The 22,477-nt window shown below is 38.8% G+C and overlaps 1 protein-coding gene across 2 annotated transcripts in view; it reads left to right on the top strand.

Moving 5' to 3' along the window:
* Positions 1 to 9,493: 9,493 nt before the first annotated feature.
* LOC134537851 (diacylglycerol O-acyltransferase 1) overlaps positions 9,494 to 22,477 on the top strand; it is a 59,312-nt gene continuing 46,328 nt past the window's right edge. For both annotated transcript variants that reach the window (XM_063378729.1, XM_063378728.1), the window contains exon 1: positions 9,494 to 9,862. In XM_063378729.1, the coding sequence (XP_063234799.1) occupies positions 9,744 to 9,862 (119 nt within the window). In that variant the 5' untranslated portion in view covers positions 9,494 to 9,743. The remainder of the gene's footprint in view (positions 9,863 to 22,477) is intronic.

The raw sequence follows: 22,477 nt of genomic DNA, 5'->3' as shown, positions 1-22,477 counted from the left end.
TGAGGAGAGAGCTCGACCGACGACTAACCAACTGACTTTTTAAACTTCCTGCATGTGCCTGGCTTACTACCACACAATTCACAACTGAAGGTTGGCTCGGTAGTCATCATGCTTCGAAATATAAACCAACCAAAACTATGCAATTGAACGCGTTTAGTGATAAAACTGATGATCAATGTGATTCACGCAATGATACTCAAAGGAAAATTTAAAGGTGTGGAAGTTCTCATTCCGAGGATTCCGATGATCCCAACCGATATGCCCTTTGAGTTTAAACAAATTCAATTTCCGATTCATCTTGCATTCACCATGAGGATTAACAAATTACAAGGCCAATAATTAAGTTTATTGTGGTCTGAATCTAGAAAATTCATGTTTTTCTCATGGTACGGGGCATGTTCGCGTGTCGGCAAACCAGCCGCTTTATTTGTTCTTGCGCCTGATAACAAAACGAAAATTTTTGTATATCACAAAGTGCTTCACTGAAGAGAATCAACCCGCGTGCAACCCATGCAGCAAAATACATAGCTTCATTAAAGCAAACGTCTTGCTGACACGCTATTGAAATACTTGATATTTGTACTTTTATTGAATTTTTAGTATTAATTTTATTACATTAATAAAATCCTAAATTAAGTTTAGCCAAAAGTTAACACGACATTCATTGACTGTTAGGCGGTACGAAGTTCGCCGGGTCAGCTAGTATATATATAAAGCTCAAAAGGGCTGCTACCTACGGTGTACTCGTTGAAAGGTTAAAACTAAAAATAGTTAAACCACATTCTGATCGTTAACCGGTAATCAAAAAATTATAACTTCTTCGTTCACCTTCTCGGAGAACTGATACGATTGGAGAAAACGTTAATAATTCAATTTATTCTTACGATCATAATTAAAGTGAATAAATAGAGCGTGATTAAACTGAACAAGTTTTTTTTTTTTAATGTTTATCATTATCATCTCTCGGCGTACGGCATTTGGTAGGAGTAATTTCGGGAACGGAAGTCGGCTGGAACGGAAATGTGCAAACACGGTGCTGCTATCTTATCTGTGGAAGTATCAGAAATCTCGAAAAGATGGCGGAACCGCGTGACTCATCCGTATATAGTAACTTTCGCGAACATCGGGGGATGCACTGAGCATATTTCTGTGCCAAACTAAAATTTATAATAGCGCAACTAAGTTTTTAATACTTATGTTATAATTTAAAGTCATAAAAATAAATAATGCAACTTAAAAAAATATGCATCGCAATTTTGACAATCCTTAGCTAACATTGAAATGTAGAGATAGCACAGCGTTCACCATACTGTAGATACAAAAATTTTTCAGAGGTAACCTTTACTGTTGAATCTTAAATGTTGAATCAACTCAATAAGGTTAAGTTTTATTTGTAGGAAATATTTACAGACTGCTGTTGTTTAAGCAAAACCAAATATAAATGCATATACTTAGTTTCCCGCCCGCGCCCCTCCCGGCGGTAACACCGTGCCACGCCACTGGCCCGCGGCCAGAAGGACGCCTCGCCGACACGTGTGCACGTGGACTACAGTGTGTGGAAGAGGAAGGGAGGGGGAGGAAGGGGAAGGGGGTGAGAGCCGGCGATGTGTATCGACCGAGGCTCTGGTCGCACGAGGCAAGGTTAGGACGCCCGCCTTCACGGGCACACACGCGCGCTGCTCAGAGCTCAACCAGAAAGGTGAGCCTTAAGATATACATAAAGTTCTGTGCCTGCCCGAAAACGCCCGAATATTCACCTTCGGCCAATCTCGGGTTTATTTATATATATATATATATATATTTATTTATTTATTTATTTATTTATATTTCTCTGTTTATTTTGATGTAGCTATACTAACCTAACTAACCGTCCATAGTGTTTTAATGTAGCTAACCTAACCGACCACTTTTAACATTTGAATTCATTTTTCCTGCGCAAAAATAAAACAAATCCCGAGGTTTGCCGAAGGTGAATATTCGGGCGTGTTCGGGCAGGGACAGAACTTGATGGACATCTTAGGCTTCTCAACCAGAAACCAAGACGAACTGCTCTACATATGCGAGGAGCGTCTGTTTACGAAAAAAAAAAAAAAAAAAGTGTCGAAGACGGATGGACAGTTCTGTCACCGTATTTCATTTTTTTTTTGACGTGATAACGTCTTATAAATCGATGAACGCCGGCTGCACGATCGAAAAATTGTCACGTTCCGCCTGAGCCGAGCGTGCAAGAACCGGCCAATCACCGTGCCAGAAAATCTTCTATAATATCAAACAGGTTAAGGCGAGCTTTTTAACTAATTGTTCGTGATTATATTTAAACAAATTATTTAAATTAAATTTGCAAAAAACTGTAAATAATATTTGAAAATTAAAAAAAAGTATGCAGTTTTCCATCAATGTTTTCTTATGACGTCATATAAAATTATCGTCCGTAAACCAACTTTACAGACAACCCTAAGTGAAAAGTGCTAAAACCGCGTGTTTTCAGATTAATTTTCCATGCATGAAACGCCCCGTACAGTATCTTGACAGCACTGAAGGGCCTTGCATTACACATGTATCTTCATTTCTCCGCCACATAAGTAATGTAATGGTTGCCGCTCGAATATCAGGCTGGCTGGCAGCCTGGTGGGGAACGACTAAAGTCGCCCCCGAAACAACCAGTGCCACCCAAACCAATGCGCACAGCAATGTGCAAGCCCCCAACCACCCCGCATGGTAGACTCTTTTCTGCTCTGTCCAACTCTTCTTCCGGAACCATCCTTCCGTTTCCTGTAATCAACCTGCTTGCCAATAATGCATGAATTGTTTGCATCCCGCATGTAAGTGCCCAGGGTTTTCCCTGTGTCTATGCAGGTTTTACCTGGGCCCAAATTATCTAGTTTATAGTCTAGAATAGTCAGTGAGGGGAGTTAGTCATGGCGACAATCGCTGACATGGCTGGCCAATCCCCCTCCTAGCACATGATGCATGCTCCCTCTCCCGCATGGCTTAAACCCTGCATGCTTAGAGCGTATAGGCTTCGGCCTGAGACGCACTTAGAGTCTTTCCCTAACCCAGATCCCCTCCCAAACACACTTAGTTTTAATTTAGGTTAGGAAAAAAAATCGCTCGAATATCACAGTTGCCCCATGGAGGACGAGAAGATCGCGCGCCAGTTCAGAGCAGAGACCGCGTTGTAAGCACCGGCGGGCGTCGCTACTGTGATAGACCTCATGATGGCGTAGCGGGATGTGTGTGTGTGTGTATACCTTGTCATCCCGCCTCTATTACACAAATACACTCAACTCTTCAAGGGTGTATCCGTGTTAGTGAGGCGGGATGATAAGCGCGACGCTCGCTGGTGCTTCTAGCGCGGTATAGCCTCTAAGCTCAAGGCTGTGAACTGGCTCGCGGTCAGTTTCTAAGTTACGTGTTTCTTCGTTGTGTGTTTCTAAGTTATAATCTTTCGGTCTCATAACAGTTCTAAGTTATGTGGAATATATATTTTTTTTTTATAATTCTACTTTATGACTGTTCTAAGTTGTGTCTTTCTAAGCTAGGTGTGTATCCAGGGCCGGCGCGTCCATATAGGCGAACTAGGCAACCGCCTAGGGCGCCAAGTAGCTGGGGGCGGCGCAGCACGACACATTACAGCTCATATAATATGTTTAACGATTATTGAAACTAGATGAAAATGCATTTTTGTAACAGTTTGGAATGTTTATATTGATATAAGTAATTATTTAAAGTCCACGGTGACCTGTTTATGATTTGTAATAAGTAAAAAACTAAAGAAAAAAAACACAAGCCTGCTTACATTTGATTGTTGACAAAATCTTAGGCTTACGTGGTGTATTTTGAGGCAAGGAAATTTTTTTTTGGGGTGTCCGGCCGGGGAGGGGGGAATTAAGGTTTTTCGCCTAGGGCGCCAATTTACCTTGCACCGGCCCTGTGTGTATCCCAGCCTTGCCTCCAGTCAAAGTCGACCAAGGTCACATGTTACCTACTCCAGTGCTCCAGGAGTCAACCCCCTCCATCCTCCCCCTCCCCCTCCCCCTCCTCCAGGTTCCACGGAGCGCACGTGCGCAGCCGCGGCGCCACTCAGCAGTGGCGTGCACACGAATAACTTCACGGGGAGGGCTACAGTTCCCCCACCAAGTCCCGAAACGTTGTTTGCAAATAAAACTCCGATAAATTGTTCTTAGTAATGCTGGGATCACAACTGCGCGACTGGCGCGACGCGAATGACGCGATGTGAAATCAAAATATCGCGTTATTGCGAGTATGCGATCCTTATCCACGTGACAAACAAAACATATAAAATTTTTCTAGTCATTACGACAGCCGTTAAGGTAACCGTTCATTATTGCGTATCCAGTTTGTATCAAAGCTTTATCATGCATATCTTATACACACACACACCACACACACACACACACACACACACACACATATATATATATTGTAATCGTACATTTAAAAATCACAACACATTCAACTGCTTACTTTATTTTAATTTTTTTAAACTTTAAAATACAATTGGATATGTTACACAGAATGAGTGACCCCGGGAACCAAGTTCCTCAAAGTTTTATAAATATTTTCTAAACTATACATAATATTTATACATATTTTGGTAATTATACAGATTTTCATCACAAAACATCCCAATTATTTCTTTATTCTGTTATTTTATGTTGAAATACAACTGGATTCGCAATAAGGAACAATGACCAACACACAAATATAAACAATTGTTTTGCCAAACGTACGAGTCCAAACCATTTACAGACAACCAAACACGCGAATTGTGTCGTGCCCTCGAATTTCGTCGCACTGATGTCACATTTGTGTCGAACGTGATTGGTTGGAAAATTATTTCACTCACGTCTTGTCCGTCGCGGCTCGTTCGTCGCGCTGCGCTGTTGCACCGAAGGCTCGTCTACAATAGCAATGTCCTAAACTGTGTCCGGACACTCGTCGCTGATTGGTCCACGTGACCCTCTGACGTCATGCGTCAAGTGGGCGAAGGTCCAAATCTACCTGTTTCGAAGACATTCGTCAATTCGAACTTTTCGTCCCAACCTGTGTACTTCGGACACAGAAAAAGAACAGAACACTCACGAAATTTGAATTTCCGGTTTCCGTTTGAAAAAAAAACGCGGTGTTTGTTTTTGTTATTGAAGGAAATGGAAGGTGTTGTAAGTCAAGAAGAGCCACTTTGCCTTACTGAATAAATATATAATATTGAATTCCCACAACTTTCACAAGTTAAATTTCAAACTACAAAGCATCAAAACAATAAACAAAAACATTTGGTTTGGCACATTTACTGCGCTCTGTTTAAAACTTTATAAATCAATACATTCGGACATCGCAATTGTGGAATGCGCAGTTTTCGGTGGGACAATGTGACGTCACTCACATTCGGATAAGGACACGGACCACGCACAAGTTCGGACTATTGTAGACGGGCTCTGAAGCCCCGTTCTACAATGGAACGGAGTCGGACCACGCAAACTGAGACGGAGCTCACGTGACGGAGTATCTACAACGGCACGCATGCGTGAGAAACAGCTCGGCGGTGTCCAGCTTTTCCGTTTACGTTACTCCGCGCGACCAATAGAAGCCGAGTCTTTAGGCGCTACGGTAGCCATGTTGGCTTACATTTTGAATGCAATACACATGGTTCTTATTCAAAAAGATATAAAGTTTTACGTAATTAATTTGAGGTCGCATTTTTTATACATATGTAAATTCCGAATGTGCACTTGCTTATGTGATTTTTTTTTTGGTGTGAACCCAGCTTAACAGCTAAAATGATTCAAACGTTAGAAAACAGAAAAATTTCTACAGAAGTAAAGCAAGGAGGGGGGAGGGGGGAAGATACTTTCGGAATGTTTCGAACCTTTTGTGTTGCGAGCGAAAGGTTAGCTTCCACTTGCGAGCTGTTGCTTGTGCATCTGAGCTTTGCATGTTGTGTGCGTGATGTTGCGAATGTAGCTTGGGCTTTTGAGTGCCGCACGTAATGAGGTAACAAGAAAGGAGGATGAATGAGGAGGGGGAGGGTGGAGGCAGATACAGCTGTCTAGTTGCACAAGCATCAGGGCCTTGAGGGTCTACCACGGCCGCCGGGCAGTGACGAAACCAGCGGCCAGCGCGCAGCACGCCGACTCCCCTCCAGTGTTGCCACACGCACGGAGCCTCCCGTGCCTTTTTACCCCCAGGCAGCGTCCCGATTCGCCGGGAAGCCTTTTATTTCACAGACGAGAGAGCCACACCCGAAATTCTCTCGAAGGTTGCTTAGCCAGGGGTGCCCACAAGGGGGGGGGGGGGGGTAACGACGCAGACTGCGTCATTAAAATTTCGGGGGGGGGGGGGGGGGGGGGGTGGTTAAAAGACGAGAAAAATGTATATATTATTTACATAATTATAGCTTCTAATGTGAAAATACGTTTCTGGTGCTTTGATAATTGAAAGGGATCTTGTAAATCAAATTGGCAACCCCACACTTTCCTCAACAAAAGCAGTTTGGCATATGTCGGTTCAGGATGGAAATATTACCTGATATGACCAAAATTATTATTATTATTAGAAAATCAGTTTTAATTAATGCAAAATTTGATAAAATGTAATACTAAAAAAGTATAATATTATAATATAATTGAGTAAATCATTGAGAAAATGGCATAAAAATTTCAGGGGGGGGGGGCGCATCATTAGGTTGGGGGGGGGGGGGTGAGTCATAGTGTTTGGAGGGGGTGGGCACCTCTGGCTTAGCAAATAACTTTTTAATATGTAGCCATCCAGGGCTAGGAAACAGTTTACATGATTTCACAGTATCTTTAATGTAGCTATCCTAACCAAATCAACCGTCCACAATGTTTTAAAGTATTTGTAATGTAGCTAACCTAACCTAATTGACCATTAGTTATCACGAGTTGTCCAAAATAAAAAACAACCCGAAGATGCACGAACGGGCGATTGGCTCTCTCGTCTGTGAAAAGAAGGCTTCCCTGATTCGCCCGAGTGTGTGCACACACGCACTTGTCCCCGGGAATGGCTTCTCAGGGGCTGTCAGAGCTGGAAGCTGAAGTGTGCAAGTGTGCGAGTAAACTAATCTGTGTACTTCCCGAATACCCCGAGTTAAAGAAACGTTGCCATTTCGAAAAGAAAAAAAAATGTCGTAGGTTATATTTAATGTAACATTTAAGTAATTTTAAAGACTTGTAAAATCATTTGCACCTTAAATTTAACTGATATAAATAAATTTATAAAATAATTTAATCATTTTGCAAGTAAGTATTAACAAATACATGCACAAATACAGCTATCGCAAATACGAAATAAATCAAATTACAGTAAATTCAAGTGACACTAAAGTAGCGTCAAAAATTACTAATGTCAGTTAAACATTGTTTTTACAATAAAATGTAGTACTTGGAATAATGTAAACAACCTGTTCGGCTGGCTAATGCCGTTTGAAGAGGCCAAACGAATGAACCCGTTCGGATTCGTCAAGTACGTCTCAAGGGCAAGTTAAGTACACTAGGTCGCAAGTATACACAACTGCGTGCTTGATTTCGGACACGGCTTGAATTCGCTGCCGTTTCTAAACGACAAATTACGGGAATTGTAAGGAAATACTTTTGGGTAGGCCTATTTATTTTGACAAGTATGTATAAAGCAAATATTTGGTACGCGAATGAAATACAATAATAAGTACATATTTAAGTAAAATACGCCTACCACTGCAAATATATTTAGTTTGTATTATTTTATGATTTTTAATTTCACTAAAACAATTTAAAGTATTCGTCGAACACAGCGTTGCCAAATCTGAAAAAAATTGCCTTACTCTCCGCGGTGAGTAAACGACCATTTCTGTTTCTGTTTCCGAATACATGGTGGGGATGCAGCCTTACGGCCCGTTCCACAATGCCACAGAAAAGTAATAAAAAATACGGAAACGAAACCACTGAACCGCAAGATATTTACATTTTACTATCCTTCTGCCGCTTCCACGATGCACTAAAAAGGATCAAATGGGAATCGATGGGAGTGAATTTCGCGGTTATGAAAAACATGTGCGCGAGTCTTTCATTACTCGCCAGAGAAGTGTAACATCCAACCTCGGGGCAAATTCGTGTTTTCTCGTGTTGCGAATACACTTATAGTACGAAACTCGGTCACGAAATTTAACGTAGAATTGTTTAAAATAATGCCGAGCGTCTTAAATATGCAAAAAATTGTCAACTACATTTTTATTGACGCGAATCACACTTAGCTTCCACACCCGCCACTAGAATTCGCTGCCGAAACAGCTATATCAACTATAAAATCATTCGATTTGCATAGCTAAATTTGAAACGATATAATGAAACGGTTCCTATAAAAATGAAAAATACTTAAAAAAAAAAAACTAAACCCCGTTTTGAGAATGAATTTAATTAAAATACTGTACATCTGGTTAAAATTTATTAAACAGTAATACTATAAGTTTTCCTTTGTCTTTGTGAACTTTGGTTCGCGCCATCCACCACAGATGGCAGCACCATGGTTACACAACAACATCAGTACCAAATGCCGTGTACCGAGAGCTAAGATGCTGCACATAAAAAAAAGGTTTAGTATTCTTTCCAAACACCATCCAGCTGACGTAACGACGGCAGCGCAGCGAGGTAGATTTTTTGGGTAAATATGTAATTAAGCGATATTTGCTTTAAAAAAAAAAGAAATAAAAAAAATTAAAATTCCTAAAATAGTTTTATTCTAGGCTTTTTAACTTCCTCTTTTCATAAAATTCGGTGGAAATAAGAAATTACAAATACTTTAGGAGATATCGCCGTTCTTATTTTGTAATACAAGACCTGTGCAGTGCAATCATTCGACCGTCGAAATTTTTTATTATGCCGTGTGTTCGTGAATGCCTAATTAATTATAATGGTCGATTAGGTCAGGTCAGTTACATTATAAATACTTTCAAACTAAGCGGACATTAAAAATAATGTGAATTAATTTTAATGGTTGTTTAGTTTTAGAGTATTTATAATGTAGCTGACCTGACCTAACAAACCGGGACAAAGGATGAACAGTAGGAACTCACGTATTTTTTTTTTTTTTTACTTATTACTTGCGCAACAATATCCTAATAACAAAAATAAAACATTAAAATTTGAAACGTTAAAAACTCACATAAGTTCACGTGGCAACATTCTCCAATAAAAAAAAATGATACTCGTAAACAAGAAATAATGTTAAACGCCGCATGAATGTACAGGTATTGTTATGAAAATTAAAAAAATTCGATATCTCCTAAAGTATTTGGAATTTCTTATCTCGGCCGGGTTTTATGAAAAGAGGAAGTTAAAAAGCATAGAATAAAAGTATTTTCGGAATTTTAATTTTTTTTTTAAGCAAATATCGCTAAACACAAAATTTCCGTTTTTTGAATTGCCCGCCGCGCCGCGCCGCGCCGCCGCAGTCTCAGATGGCGCTGCAGTCGAGTTGATTAGTTCCGGCCGTTGGACGGGCGGACCGGCGCGCCTGCTGCCATGCACGTCTCCGGCGCTGGCGGCTGCTATCTGGAGAGGAGCGACCCGCGCCAGTCGCACGAAGGACGTCATGTCGCGGTGACCGGGGTGCGGAGGCGCGAGGTGTGTTGTCGCAGTGTCGCAACGACGTGCCGGCGCGGCGCCGCGTGCGAGCGGAGGAGGCAGTGAGGCAGTGAAAGCACCTGTGTGCACGCGACGAGACGAGACATGGGCACCGTGAGCGACGAGAACGGCACGCCGAGGTGCCGGCGGGCCAAGAGCGTGTCCCGAGCCGAGGACATTCAGAAGCAGGAGGCCAAAGTTCGCCGATCGCAGCCGGACAAACCGTGAGTTAGTCGACCGGCCGCCATCTTGCCCCAGTTTCGCCTTCTCCCGTCCCTCCCGTTTAGCGGAACAGCTGATTGCGAGGAGGCGAATGTCCGCTGGGGTTGTTTACCGACGTATATTTTAGACACTGGTTCTGCAGTTCGATAATAATTATTGTTAATTTGCCGATTATAGCAACAGACAACATAGCCCCACGTTAGTTTTTGTTTTCGCTTGTAAAAAATTTAAAAATAAATTATGTAATCTTGTGTAAAGTGACTATGATCAATCTCCCCCCCCCCCCCCCCCCAACTTCACGTGTTTCTTTATCAAGTTAAATTCTGAGTACGCTCGTATGTGTGTGTGACGTATTTTATTTTTCCTCCCAGGGCATTATACAAAAATTTACGTGAATGCAGCATTCTGTAATCCACGATCAAAATTTATAACATATTTGACAAGTTTCTTTTATAAATCACGGCGAAGCGAAAAAAAGGTTTAGGCTTAATTTTAGTAAATTAGGTTGAGTGTTACCTGGGTTGAATTCAAGGGCGCAACAACAAGGGGGGAGGGGCTAGGGTATTTTGCCCCCCCCCCCCTTCTGAAACCTTGAAGTGGGGGCAAAAGGGGGCAAAGAAAGTATTGTGTACCTAATCAATTTTTAGATAATAAAACTGCTTAAATAGCACCATTTTCCACCTTGAAATACAAATTTTCCCGGGGGAGGACCCCCCGGGCCCCCCGCTTCAATAAGGGGATCGATGATTCTTTATAAAAAGGTATATTGCCCCCCCCCCCCCCTGGAAATTTAGTTGCGCCCCTGGTTGAATTAGTTTCCAGGAAAATTATTACAATAGTAAAAAATAAGACAAGGACCGTGTTCGTAATTTTCATAATCTGTTTCGTTTTCATAATACGTGTAGTATAACCAAATTTAAAATAAATTTGAATAGTTAATTCAGATATTTTTGCATATAAATTCCTGGCCAATTTCTTTGAAAAATCTAATTGCAATAGACGCTGGAACTTTCGTTTTTCGTGTGATTTTTATGCAGTATTTGCATTGACTTAAAAAAAGTTTAATAAGGAGTTATTGCCGCAACCTAAGTGCATGCAAGGATGATTAAGTTTTAATGTATACTGTTAAGATCTGCTATTTATGAATCTCTGTTTACTGGCAATAAGCTAGCTTCGAATCCCCATTCGATAAACGTAGCCGTTACGTAGTTAACATGTCTGGATTCTTCTTGGTGCAAAAATAGCATAACACGTACATATATTTTAAATGTTTAAGGATATGATTAAATGAAATTATGTACCTTATAGAAGGGTACAGCATATCAGCTTAAAGGTTAAACAGTTTTAAGTTCATTTTTGAATACCTAATGATACACAAACCTTTGTAACCCTGAAACCTGATATGCTGCATTGTACTCGAGAACGTACTTTTTTACGTTTAGGTTCCCTACTTCAGGGTACAAGTTTCTGTAATTATTTTATAGCCCCTAATCCTTGTGGTATTACTCGAATTCCGTTAGTCCCAAGTTCATAAGCTTACCTGTATGCTGATTTAAGGTTTATACTTATTTTAAGGTTTTATACATGGTACATAATTAGATTTGTTCCATCCAAAGTTAAATTCGGCTTCTGAAGTGTTTTATTTGATTTTTGAATAAAACCATTATCAACTCTTAGCCGTGTTTCCAGTCACACGGTTCTATAATTACTATGGCAAGTGTTATGATCTGAAGCTGTGATTCGAAGCTGTGGCCAGTGTTTTTTCCCCCCGACATGACACAATTTCGTAGATTTATTACAAGTTAAGGAAGGAAATGTTATAATTGGCATTTGGTTAAAATAATATGCCGTGTAAGTTAGGATTATGTAATGTCAAGAATAAGATAAGTTTCAAAGGTCGATCGTTAGTATCGCATTAGAGTATAATGGTTCGAATGGTGTCCCAATATAAGTTTCCGGGCTGGAATCGTTACGTTAATGGCGTCGAAGCTGTTACAATAACAATTTGCCTCGAGCAATAAGCGATACAAAGGTAGGTAGGCACAGTGGCGAATCCAGAATAGAATTTTAACGAGGGCGGATGATAGGAGTGTCAAAGTTAAATGGAACAAAGTTAACGCATTTCTGATGTCTTGAGAAAAGTCCTTATCAAAACTTAAGTTTAACCTCATCTTGGAAAAAAGTGCAGGTGACGTCTGGAAAACATTTGGTTGTGTTTTTTTTTGTTTTAATTTTAAGAGAATAATAAAAGGGGGGGGGGGGGAAGGGGGGAGGGTGGCAACTTCCCAACGCCTTTCCCTTAGGACCGCTACTGTGTAGGCCCTACTGATGTGCATAATAAACTTAAGGTTCTTTGGGCTTCTGCTAACCAGCTGTAATATGCTGAATGCAGTAGCGGCCCTGTAGACCTTGCGGGTCTTATTTTGGAGGCCCTCCCCCGGAAAATTTACTTTCATTTTTAATCCAACCTGGATGATTTTACTAATCTAACCTAGGATATTTTGATATTCTTCCCTGAAAAATTATCCTTGGGGTAAGTTTTATAAATGTTAAAGATCAAATCTCTGGTACAATCACATTATATGTGGCAGTAAAAATCTTTGAAAATTTCTCTAATATTAAATCAGATCATTAAGTTAACAAGATAATACAAATCTGGTTTTCCTTTTCCCATTAACGTCCACATTTTTAACAGAACACTAGATAAACAGAACTAGATAACGATGAAAAGATCGGCGCGCGACCCTGTGTGACTTGACAGCCTGGCTTGCCTTGCCCTGTAGCTGACCCTGGCCCAGTGCAGTGACTCCAACTATAGACTGTTTCACTCTTAGATTGCAGGACACGGCATATGGTGCGCGCTGTTGCCAAATCTCTCGCATATTGCGAATTTCAGGAGATGGAGTTTCTTTTGAATTTTGATTGCACCGGAAACGTTTTAAGATCTCATATCGTAATTTATAATATTTTATACTATCACCACATTTTTTACTCTTACAACAATAAACCGTTCACACATACATTGGTACTAATTTGTACGAAATACTTAAGAAGAATGGGGTTGGGACCTGGAAAGACGGATGAATTTGAGGCCAAACTTATCAAAAACCTTTCCTCGTCTTCTGGAAGTTCGTTCCGGCTCTCCACAGATCTTCCAAGTTTTTCACCTTTTCTAAATAATTTTTGTAACTTTTGTTTGATAACGTGGTCATAACCTTGACAGTTGTCATGCAGTCATACGACCCATTTCACTCGGGCCAATACAATTTCAATAGGGTGGAGCTCGCAATATGGAGGCACAGTTCGTTCTACGCTTTTGGCTATTTCAAATTTTTTTTTTGTACCTATGCCCTTGCCGTCCTGTGTAGCAATTTCCGCTTAATCATACTGACATAAATGCTTATCTCCTTGAGCCACTGTCTTATATCCCCTGAACGCTAACGTGGCACGAGAATCGGTTCACACAACCTGCTATGCTATGACTCTAAAACAATAACACATCTCTCTGGAGTGTTTGGCAAAAGTTTTACGCCAACCCACTTTTCATACACATCTGCAGATATTACATAGTGAGCGTCAGCTGTTATTATTATTTTTTTTTTGCAAAAGAACATAAGGCCAGTGTTATGAACAAAACAAGTCACCATTACCTGCACTACACTAGTGTAAAACGCGCGCCACGTCCTGTAGGAGATTTATTTTATTTGGTAAATATTTACTTGGGCGGTATTTCCGAAAAAAATGTTAAAAATCCGAAAATACCTTTATTTAATGCTCTTCAACTTCCTCTCTTCATTAAAAGCGGCGGAGATTAGAAATTCCAAATACTTTAGGAGATATCGAATTTTTAAATTTCTTCATATGTAGTTGAGCGGTATTTGCGAAAAAAAATGTTAAAAATCCGAAAATACCTTCATTATATGCTCTTCAACTTCCTCTTTTCATTAAAAGCGGCGGAGATTAGAAATTCCAAATACTTTAGGAGATATCGAATTTTTAAATTTCAGCACAAAACCAGCGCATTCCTGTGGCGTGCGTGCACCATTGTTTCTTGTTTACGTACGAGTATCTGTTTTTTTATTGGATAATGATGTCACGTGATTGTTCGTGATAGGCCAGAATTCAAATGAACTAATACGTGATTATTTTGTTCAATTATTGTTTAAAACGGTGTTTAATTACCGCCTCCAACTTATGTGAGTTTTTAACGTTTCTAATTTTAAAGTCTTATTTGTTATTTTGATATTGTTGCGCAAGTAATAAGTAACAAAAAAATTTACGTGAGTTGTTACTGTACATCCTTTGTTACGGGTTTGTTAGGTAAGGTCAGTTACATTATAAATAATTTAAAACTAAAGAATAATTAAAATTAATTCACATTATTTTTAATATCACCTTAGTTTGAAAGTATTTATAATGTAACTGACCTGACCTAATCGACCATTTTAGTTTACTGTTCACCCTCTGTCCGGGCTTGTTTGGTCAGGTCAGTTACATTATAAATATTTTAAAACTAAACAGCCATTAAAATTAATTCACAAAATAATTTTTAATGTCGGCTTAGTTTGAAAGTATTAATAATGTAACTGACCTGACCTAATCAACCATTTTATTAATTACGCATTCACGATTCACGTATTCACGAACACACGGCAAATTAACAAAAATGGCGCCGCTCCAATGGTTCCACAGGTCTTGTATTGCAAAATTAAAAAATTCGATATCTCCTAAAGTATTTGGAATTTCTTATCTCCGCCGCTTTTAATGAAAAGAGGAAGTTGAAGAGCATATGATAAAGGTATTTTCGGATTTTTAACATTTTTCTTTTGCAAATACCGCTCAACTACATATGATGAAATTTAAAAATTCTATATCTCCTAAAGTATTTGGAATTTCTTACCTCCGCCACTTTTAATGAAAAGAGGAAGTTGAAGAGCATAAAATAAAGGTATTATCGGATTTTTAAAATTTTTTTCGGAAATACCGCCCAAGTAAATATTTACCTTTTATTTATTTGTTTGTTTATTTATCGTCTTTATTGATGGCGAAGTTAAGGCGGTACGCCTTTTCTTACACTTAACCACTTTTCTGCATTTACATCAAATAGTGAAATATTAAAAAATAAGCATGATATAAGCAGATGTTTACTATATATTAAGAGAACAAATTAAAATTTTAACTTAATGTTCAAATATTAGGTAAATATGTATTAAACGGATTAGCGCCAAAAAAAATCGTACAAATATGAAATAACTTTCATTATATGCTATCTTACGTACTCTCTTCATAACCGCCTGCGGAGATAAAAAATTCCAATTACTTTAGGAGATATCGAATTTTTTAATCTTCATTTTTTGGCGATTTTTTTTTAAAAAAAATTTAAAAATCCGAAAATACCTTTATTCTGTGCTCTTAAACTTTCTCTTTTCATTAAACCCGGCTGAGATAAGAAATTCCAAATACTTTTGGAGATATCGAATTTTTTAATTTTCATCCTGTGCACTCGTGCGGCGATAACGGTTGCTTGTTTACAAGTATCATTTTTTTTTTTGCGATGTTCCCGAACGGAGAAACCTAAGATGCACATAGAGTTCTGCCATTCCCGATTACACCCGAACAATTCACCTTCGGCCAACCTCGGGTTTATTTATTAATATTTCTCTGTTTATTTTAATGTAGCTATACTAACCTAACTAACCATCCAAATGGTTTTAAAGTGTTTTAATGTAGCTAACCTATCCGACCACTTTTAATATTTCAATTCATTTTTCCTGCGCAAAAATAAATAAATCCCGAGGTTGGCCGAAGGTGAATATTCGGGTGTAATCAGGAATGGCAGAACTTTATGTGGATCTTAAGGACTCTCACGTAAACGAATACATCATGTAAAAAGAAACTTACGTGAGTTTATTCTGTTCATCCTTTTTCCCGGTTTGTTAGGTCAGGTCAGCTACATTATAAATACTTTAAAACTAAACAACCAATAAAATTAATTTTATTATTTTTAATGTCTGTTCAGTTTCAAAGTATTTATAATGTAGCTGACCTGACCTAATCTACCTTTGTCCCATTTTGTTAGGTCAGGTCAGTTACATTATAAATACTTAAAACTATACAACATGTAAAATAAATTGATATTATTTTTAATTTCTGTTTATTTTGAAGTATTTATAATGTAACTAACCTTACCTAATGGAAAATTTATGTTATTTAGACATTCACGCGCACACGGCAAAATATAAAATGGCGACGGTCAAATTATTACACACGTCTGGTATAGCAAAATAAGAACGGCCATATCTCCAAAAGTATTTGGAATTTTTTATCTCCGCAGGCGGTTCTGAAAAGAGGACGTAAGATAGCATATAATGAAAGTTATTTCATATTTGTACGATTTTTTTTGGCGCTAATCCGTACAATACATATTTACCAAATATTAGCTATTACAAAAGATTCAACTATAACTAATTTAAAGTAATCAAAAATTAAGCATAGACATACATAAAAAGGAAAATGATTAAACATACAGAAAATAGTATAAAAAATAGGTGCTACTACATTAAAACCAGTCACTCGCACATTCACACACAGATTCAAGCAATAGGGTAGCGGCGAAGTGGTCATGGTAAGTAGTTGTTACAAAGATGTTTTTTCAGCCTGTACTTAAAGGAAGCTAGATTTTTTGCTTGCCTTGTCGCTTGGTCTAGTTTATTCCAGAGCCTGCTACTCACGGTTGCAAAAGATCCCGACAGACATTTGGATGAGTGCACTGGGATAGATAGCATTGGGTTGCGTGTGGATCGCGTATCATGGCTATGGTAGCTACAGGGGCGCAACAACAAGGGGGGGGGGGGGCAAGGGTATTTTGCCTCCCCCCCCTCTGAAACCTTGGTGGGGTCAAACGGGGGTAAAGAAAATGCTGTGTAATCAATTTTTAGATGATAAAACTGCTTAAATAGCACCATTTTCCACCTTGAAATACAAATTTTCCCGGGTGAGGACCCCCGGACCCCCCGCTTCAATAGGAGGGGATCGATGATTCTTTATAAAAAGGTATATTGCTCCCCCCCCCCCATTTGGAAATTTAGTTGTTGCGCCCCTGGGTAGCTATGTAGGTAATTAATACTGGCTGACATACAATGAGGTGATACCTGCTGTAGCACCTTATAAGCAAGGATAAGTATGTGCATTTTGCGTCTTTGTGCGAGAGTGAGCCATTTTAGCTGCTGATAGTATTGGGTTAGATGATCTCGTAATTTAAGGTTAAAAATGTATCTTACGCAGCAGTTTTGGAGCTTCTGTAGTCGCTTAGCTAGTTTATCAGTTAGATCAGGAAAGAGGACATCGCAATAATCAAAGTTAGGCATAATTAATGTTTGAACAAGCATGATTTTAATACGAAGTGGAAGCAAATTTTTTAACCGCCGTAAGCAGTGAAGGGAAAAATGTACCCTCTTGCATATTTGCATTATCTGCTTCCTCCAGGTTAAAGTTGTGTTTATGAGGACTCCCAGATTTCTTACGACGTTAGAGAACTGAATTTCAACTCCTTGAAGCGTTAAGTTACAGCATTTGTTAGTAATTAATTCAGAGAGCTTATGAGAAGAACCAATTAATATTGCTTGGGTTTTATTTGCATTCAGCCTGAGTTTATTAACTTTTGCCCACTTTGAGACAGAATCGAGATCATCATTGACAGAACAAATTGACTGATTGATATTGGTTGCTTTTGCGTGAATATATATTTTAGGTTTATCTGCAATGCCACTGCCTACTTAAAGAAATGGTTTGAATTTCTTTCAGAAAATATTAATTAATTTTACGTGGTATTTCAAAATTCTCAAATTTGTTAAGATTTTGATAGCCAAGAAACATGAAATGAGTTTTTGTAATAGAAATGCAAACCATATCATGAAGTAAACAGTGGCATTGCAGTTAAACCTAAAAAATTTCAGTTCTGCTATAAATTAAATTCTCATTTGTACAACCCAAAAACGTTAAAAATGTAACTTTGGCAGCTAATTATGCAAAAAGTATGCGCTGTATATATATTTTTTCATTTCGTGAAAGTTAAACAATTGAAAAAGTCTACAAGAGTATCTGTAATTACTGTAAATATAAAATCTTGACCTGAAATGGGAGCCACCCCCTTAAGGCATGAACTAAGGCCTTCAATGGCTGCCTGTCGATCGCTCTTCACTGCCTTCTTTTCATGCCTTTTCCACACTGAGCCCCACATTTACCCACGAATCACCTGTGTAGATAACTTGCTTTCCTAAATCCCTGAACCTTTTTACTTTCAAGTAGATAAGCCGCCACCGATTAATGTCACGTTCTATGAATACTGCCATGTCTACCCTTCTTAAATACTTGAACTCAGAACTCAATGCCGTGAAGAAATCTGTGAAGGTTGGTACGAGAGATCAGGCAGTGATTCGTGACTTTTTAGTTTTGCTAGAATATTTAAGTGTTGGGGGAGGATGCCAGCAAACAGTGTGCACGATCAGCTGTAAGTCACTCTATGCAATGCCGTCGTAATTTTTTTTACAGGATTCTTTTTTATTTGCCTTTACATTTCGGTTTTACTATACCAGGCGTACTTACTGTACCACGCCGCTGCGTTTCCGTCCTTAAGGACGTAAATGGTTCGTTCGGAACAGCCAGTTGGTGTGTAATCTTCCTTGTTTGCATTGTTCACGCTCGTAATGTTTTAAAATCTCTCGCTCCCTCCCCTCGTAGCCGACCAATGTAGTTTCTTTTTGGCGCTCCACCTTCCATAGTTCACATTTATGTAATCCACATCAATTACGTAGCCCGTGTGTATAAAATAACCCATCAAAAATTGTAACTGTGACGAGTCACCTGACACAACGCGTCGCATGGTGGCATGACACGGCATTGACTGGCAGGCTGGTGTTCAGAAATGCGTGTCGAAGAAAATAGCTGAACCAAGGAAACCTTGATCATTGAACTTGCTTGCAGGATAGAATATCACTTCTCCAAACACGGCCATGTTTCCTCTTACGAAGCAGTTTTAGAGCGCCTCTATTAACAGCGCGCTCTTGCTCTGATAAGGCACTTCTTCGCTGCTATCGTCACGAAAACCGTAGGAGCAGTTGAGATTGTGTTGCTTTCAAAAACAAATTCCATTAATTCTGAATATTTTTCATGCTTTCGGCCGCCATCTATCTTTAATAGCAGAAAATCTCTGTCGCATATTAACTTTTTGATGTCAGTTTTGAGGAAGTGCATTTTAGGATTTAAAAAAATAAGACATTCATTGAGAAGTTTCGTCATGAGGCCTAAAACATAAATGTACTAACAAAAAAAATCTTGAATGAATTTTGAAAAAAAAGGGCATTTTAGTAAAATTTATTTCCTAAAATCAGGACCAAAGCCGGGGTTTAGTATTTTGTCGTTTTCGCTTTTATCGGAGATGTTTTATTATATAGTTTAAAATTTCGGTCTGCTAATCAAATGATTCAATATTGGACGTATTTTAAGTAAAATATCTTGTCGGAGTTTCGTAATGTGAGTTTATTTGCAACATGAACACACAATTGTGCTCGTTACCGAGGTTAGACCTTGCTCATCTCTGGCGAGTACCTACTTAAAGACCGGCTAAACATTTTTTGACGTGACTTCGTCTAATAAATCGATGAACGCCGGTTGCACGCATGAAAGTGTCCCGTTACGCATATTGTCCCATTACTCTGTGTCCCGTTACGCTCATTGTACGCTTGCGCCGCATCTATCTCTCTTCCACTCGATTGGAACAACCATCTATTTGACTTTTTCGAGGCACATTAAACTTGAAACAATCCCATTCGTTTCCTACTTTTCCTATCATTGTCCTATCCTTAACAGAATAACACAGATTGGAAGAAGTTAAATAGCAAACATGTATAAAAGTTATAGTTAAAATAACTCTTCGTTAAAGTAATAAACATATTTGCATTAATGAGTGCAAATAAAAGTAAATTTATCAATTAAATTGTATATTTTATTCAATAAAAATGATTCAATTTTATTCATAAAAGTATGCAATCATTTCATCAATGTTTTGTTAAGACGTTGACACGTTAAACTATCGTCCGTAAACCGACTTTACAGACTACCAAATTTTTTTATCACTATCGACATAATATTACAATATCAGAGACTGCGAATGTAGCACCTGACTGCCTGATGACGGGTAATAAATATGAATCAAATTTTCCGTCGGTTTGGTCAGTTTAATGCAACACTTCTACACAAATGGACAGAGCGGCCGCACATGCAGTAATCCATGTACCAACGCTCCCATGACCGTGATTTGCAGAGCTGTTCTTATGGTGGTTAAGTGCACGCGAAGGAGTCTGTTGGTTGGTGTTTTTTTTATGGGGAAACGCCGAGTCACTTCTTAAACTCGATTCAAGTTCTAAATTAGGGTGATTGGGATGCTTTGAAGAAATGGGCAAAAAAAAAAATTGTCTGTAAAGTCTGTTTACGGACGATAGTTTAACGTGACAACGTCATAACAAAACATTGATGAAATGATTGCATACTTTATGAATAAAATTGAATCATTTTTATTGAATTATCACTATTTTGTATGGATACAAAGGAGTGAAATGAAATCTACAATTTAATTGATAAATTTACTTTTATTTGCACTCATAAATTCAAATTTGTTTATTACTTTAACGAAGAGATTATTTTAACTATAACTTTCATACATGTTTGCTATTTACCTTCTTCCAATCTGTGTTATTCTGTTAAGGATAGGACGATGATAGGATAAGTAGGAAACGAATGGGAGTGTTTCAAGTTTAATGTGCCTCGAAAAAGTCAAATCGATGGTGGTTCCAATTGAGTGGAAGCTTTGAATATATATACTGTATAGAAGTCGCCAGCCCAGGTTAAAATTTCTAATACGGTTTTGAGGTAGTTGGTTAATTCACCGCCGCAATCGCTACCATCTCTAGGGCATCGACTTGTGGTGGTCCCTAGCGGACAAGTCTCAAACTCTTCAAACACCCCTTTCCCCCTCCTGTTGAACGACGTTGAGCTGCAGTGAATGATGGATGAGGGGAGCGGGCGACAGCGCTGCGCTCTAACGTGTAAATAACAACTAAGACGATACAGGGCGTTACGGCAGTAGTGATGGGCAGAACGGTTCTTTTGACCGAACCGGTACTTTCGGATCAGTTCCGTGAAAGATTCGTTCAGAACGATTCGTTCATCTCGGTCATTTCGTTCTTTTCTGTGAATAGGATCTGGCTCTTTTATCAGGTGTCGTAACTCGTTCATCCTTTAGAGTATTGGCTACGTGTTTGCTTCCAGCCTCCCCTCGTTATCGCGTGACCCGATAACGAGAGGAGGCTGGATCGCGTGGGTGGTTATCTTTATCTACTCTGCATGGGTAAATGAAATTTCAAACGTCTAGTTGTATACTGACTGTTATAAAATTATTGACTGTTGATCGCTGCAAATGCTTCATGCAGTGATTCTATATAATACGGGAGCATTAAATCTAAGAATGTTAGGTACAAAAGTGATCTTTCTTAACTTTAATTTGTAATCGCACTATTATAGCTAGTACTTGAACATTGCTTTTCGTAGCCAGTGAATCACAGTTGCGTATATGAAACAAGATTATTTATATTGTATTACTTTTTAAGTTACAAATATTAATATACAGGCTATTTACACTCTAGAGAGAGTAAAGTATTTACATGTAGACCAACACATTTATAGAAAAAAAGACAAAAATTGAATACTACTACTGCGATTCAGTATGAAGAGAGAAAAATGAAGTAGGTACATTAATTAACACCTAAATGGTAAGTGTGAACATTTGTAGTTACTTTCCCTGTTATTTTTAATTCATGTTTTTTTTTTCCCCCCAAATTTGTGTATGTGAATGTGAAAACGCAATTTTAAACCACTACTTAACAGTTGACATTTTCAGGTATAGATACTTTTCATGTTACCCTATTTTATTTGATCAGTTATCGTTTGCTCTTATGAACATGCTCACGCTGTGATTACTAATTCTTCAGACTCCTGACGTCATGAATCATTTCACGAACGAATCAGACCGGGCGCGTGGCCGGTTCTCTCATCTCGTTCTCTCGTTCTCTCCGCGTTTTCGTTCTTCCGAATCTTTCAAGGTACCGGCTCTCAAAGAGCCGGTTCTCTCGTTCTCTCCGCATTTTCGTTCTACCGAATCTTTCAAGGTACCGGCTCTCAAAGAGCCGGTTCTTTACATCGCGAACGAATCGCAAGATTTCGTTCTCTCAAAGATTCGTTCTTTTTGAACGAATCGTTAACGAACGACCCATCACTATACGGCAGCGCACTGCAGCGGTGAAGTTCCCAAGCTGCTCATCATAAGCTTCTGAAAAACGTAGAGTAAATCCTATCCACTCGCGACTTCTATACAGTATATATATTCAAAGGTGGAAGAGAGAGAGATGTGGCGCAAGTGTACAATGAGTGTAACGGGACACTTTTTCGTGCGTGCAGCCGGTGTTCATCGATTTATTAGACGTCACGTAAAAAAAAAACAACTTTTTGAAAGGTTGTGATGTGATTTTCCGATTCCACTGGGTTGTCCACTTTCATCGATTCTA

This window comes from Bacillus rossius, chromosome 12 (genome assembly GCF_032445375.1).
Source record: "Bacillus rossius redtenbacheri isolate Brsri chromosome 12, Brsri_v3, whole genome shotgun sequence".
Lineage (NCBI taxonomy): Eukaryota > Metazoa > Arthropoda > Insecta > Phasmatodea > Bacillidae > Bacillus > Bacillus rossius.
Note: the sequence above shows the minus strand (reverse complement) of the source record. Positions and strands in the feature narration are given on the sequence as shown.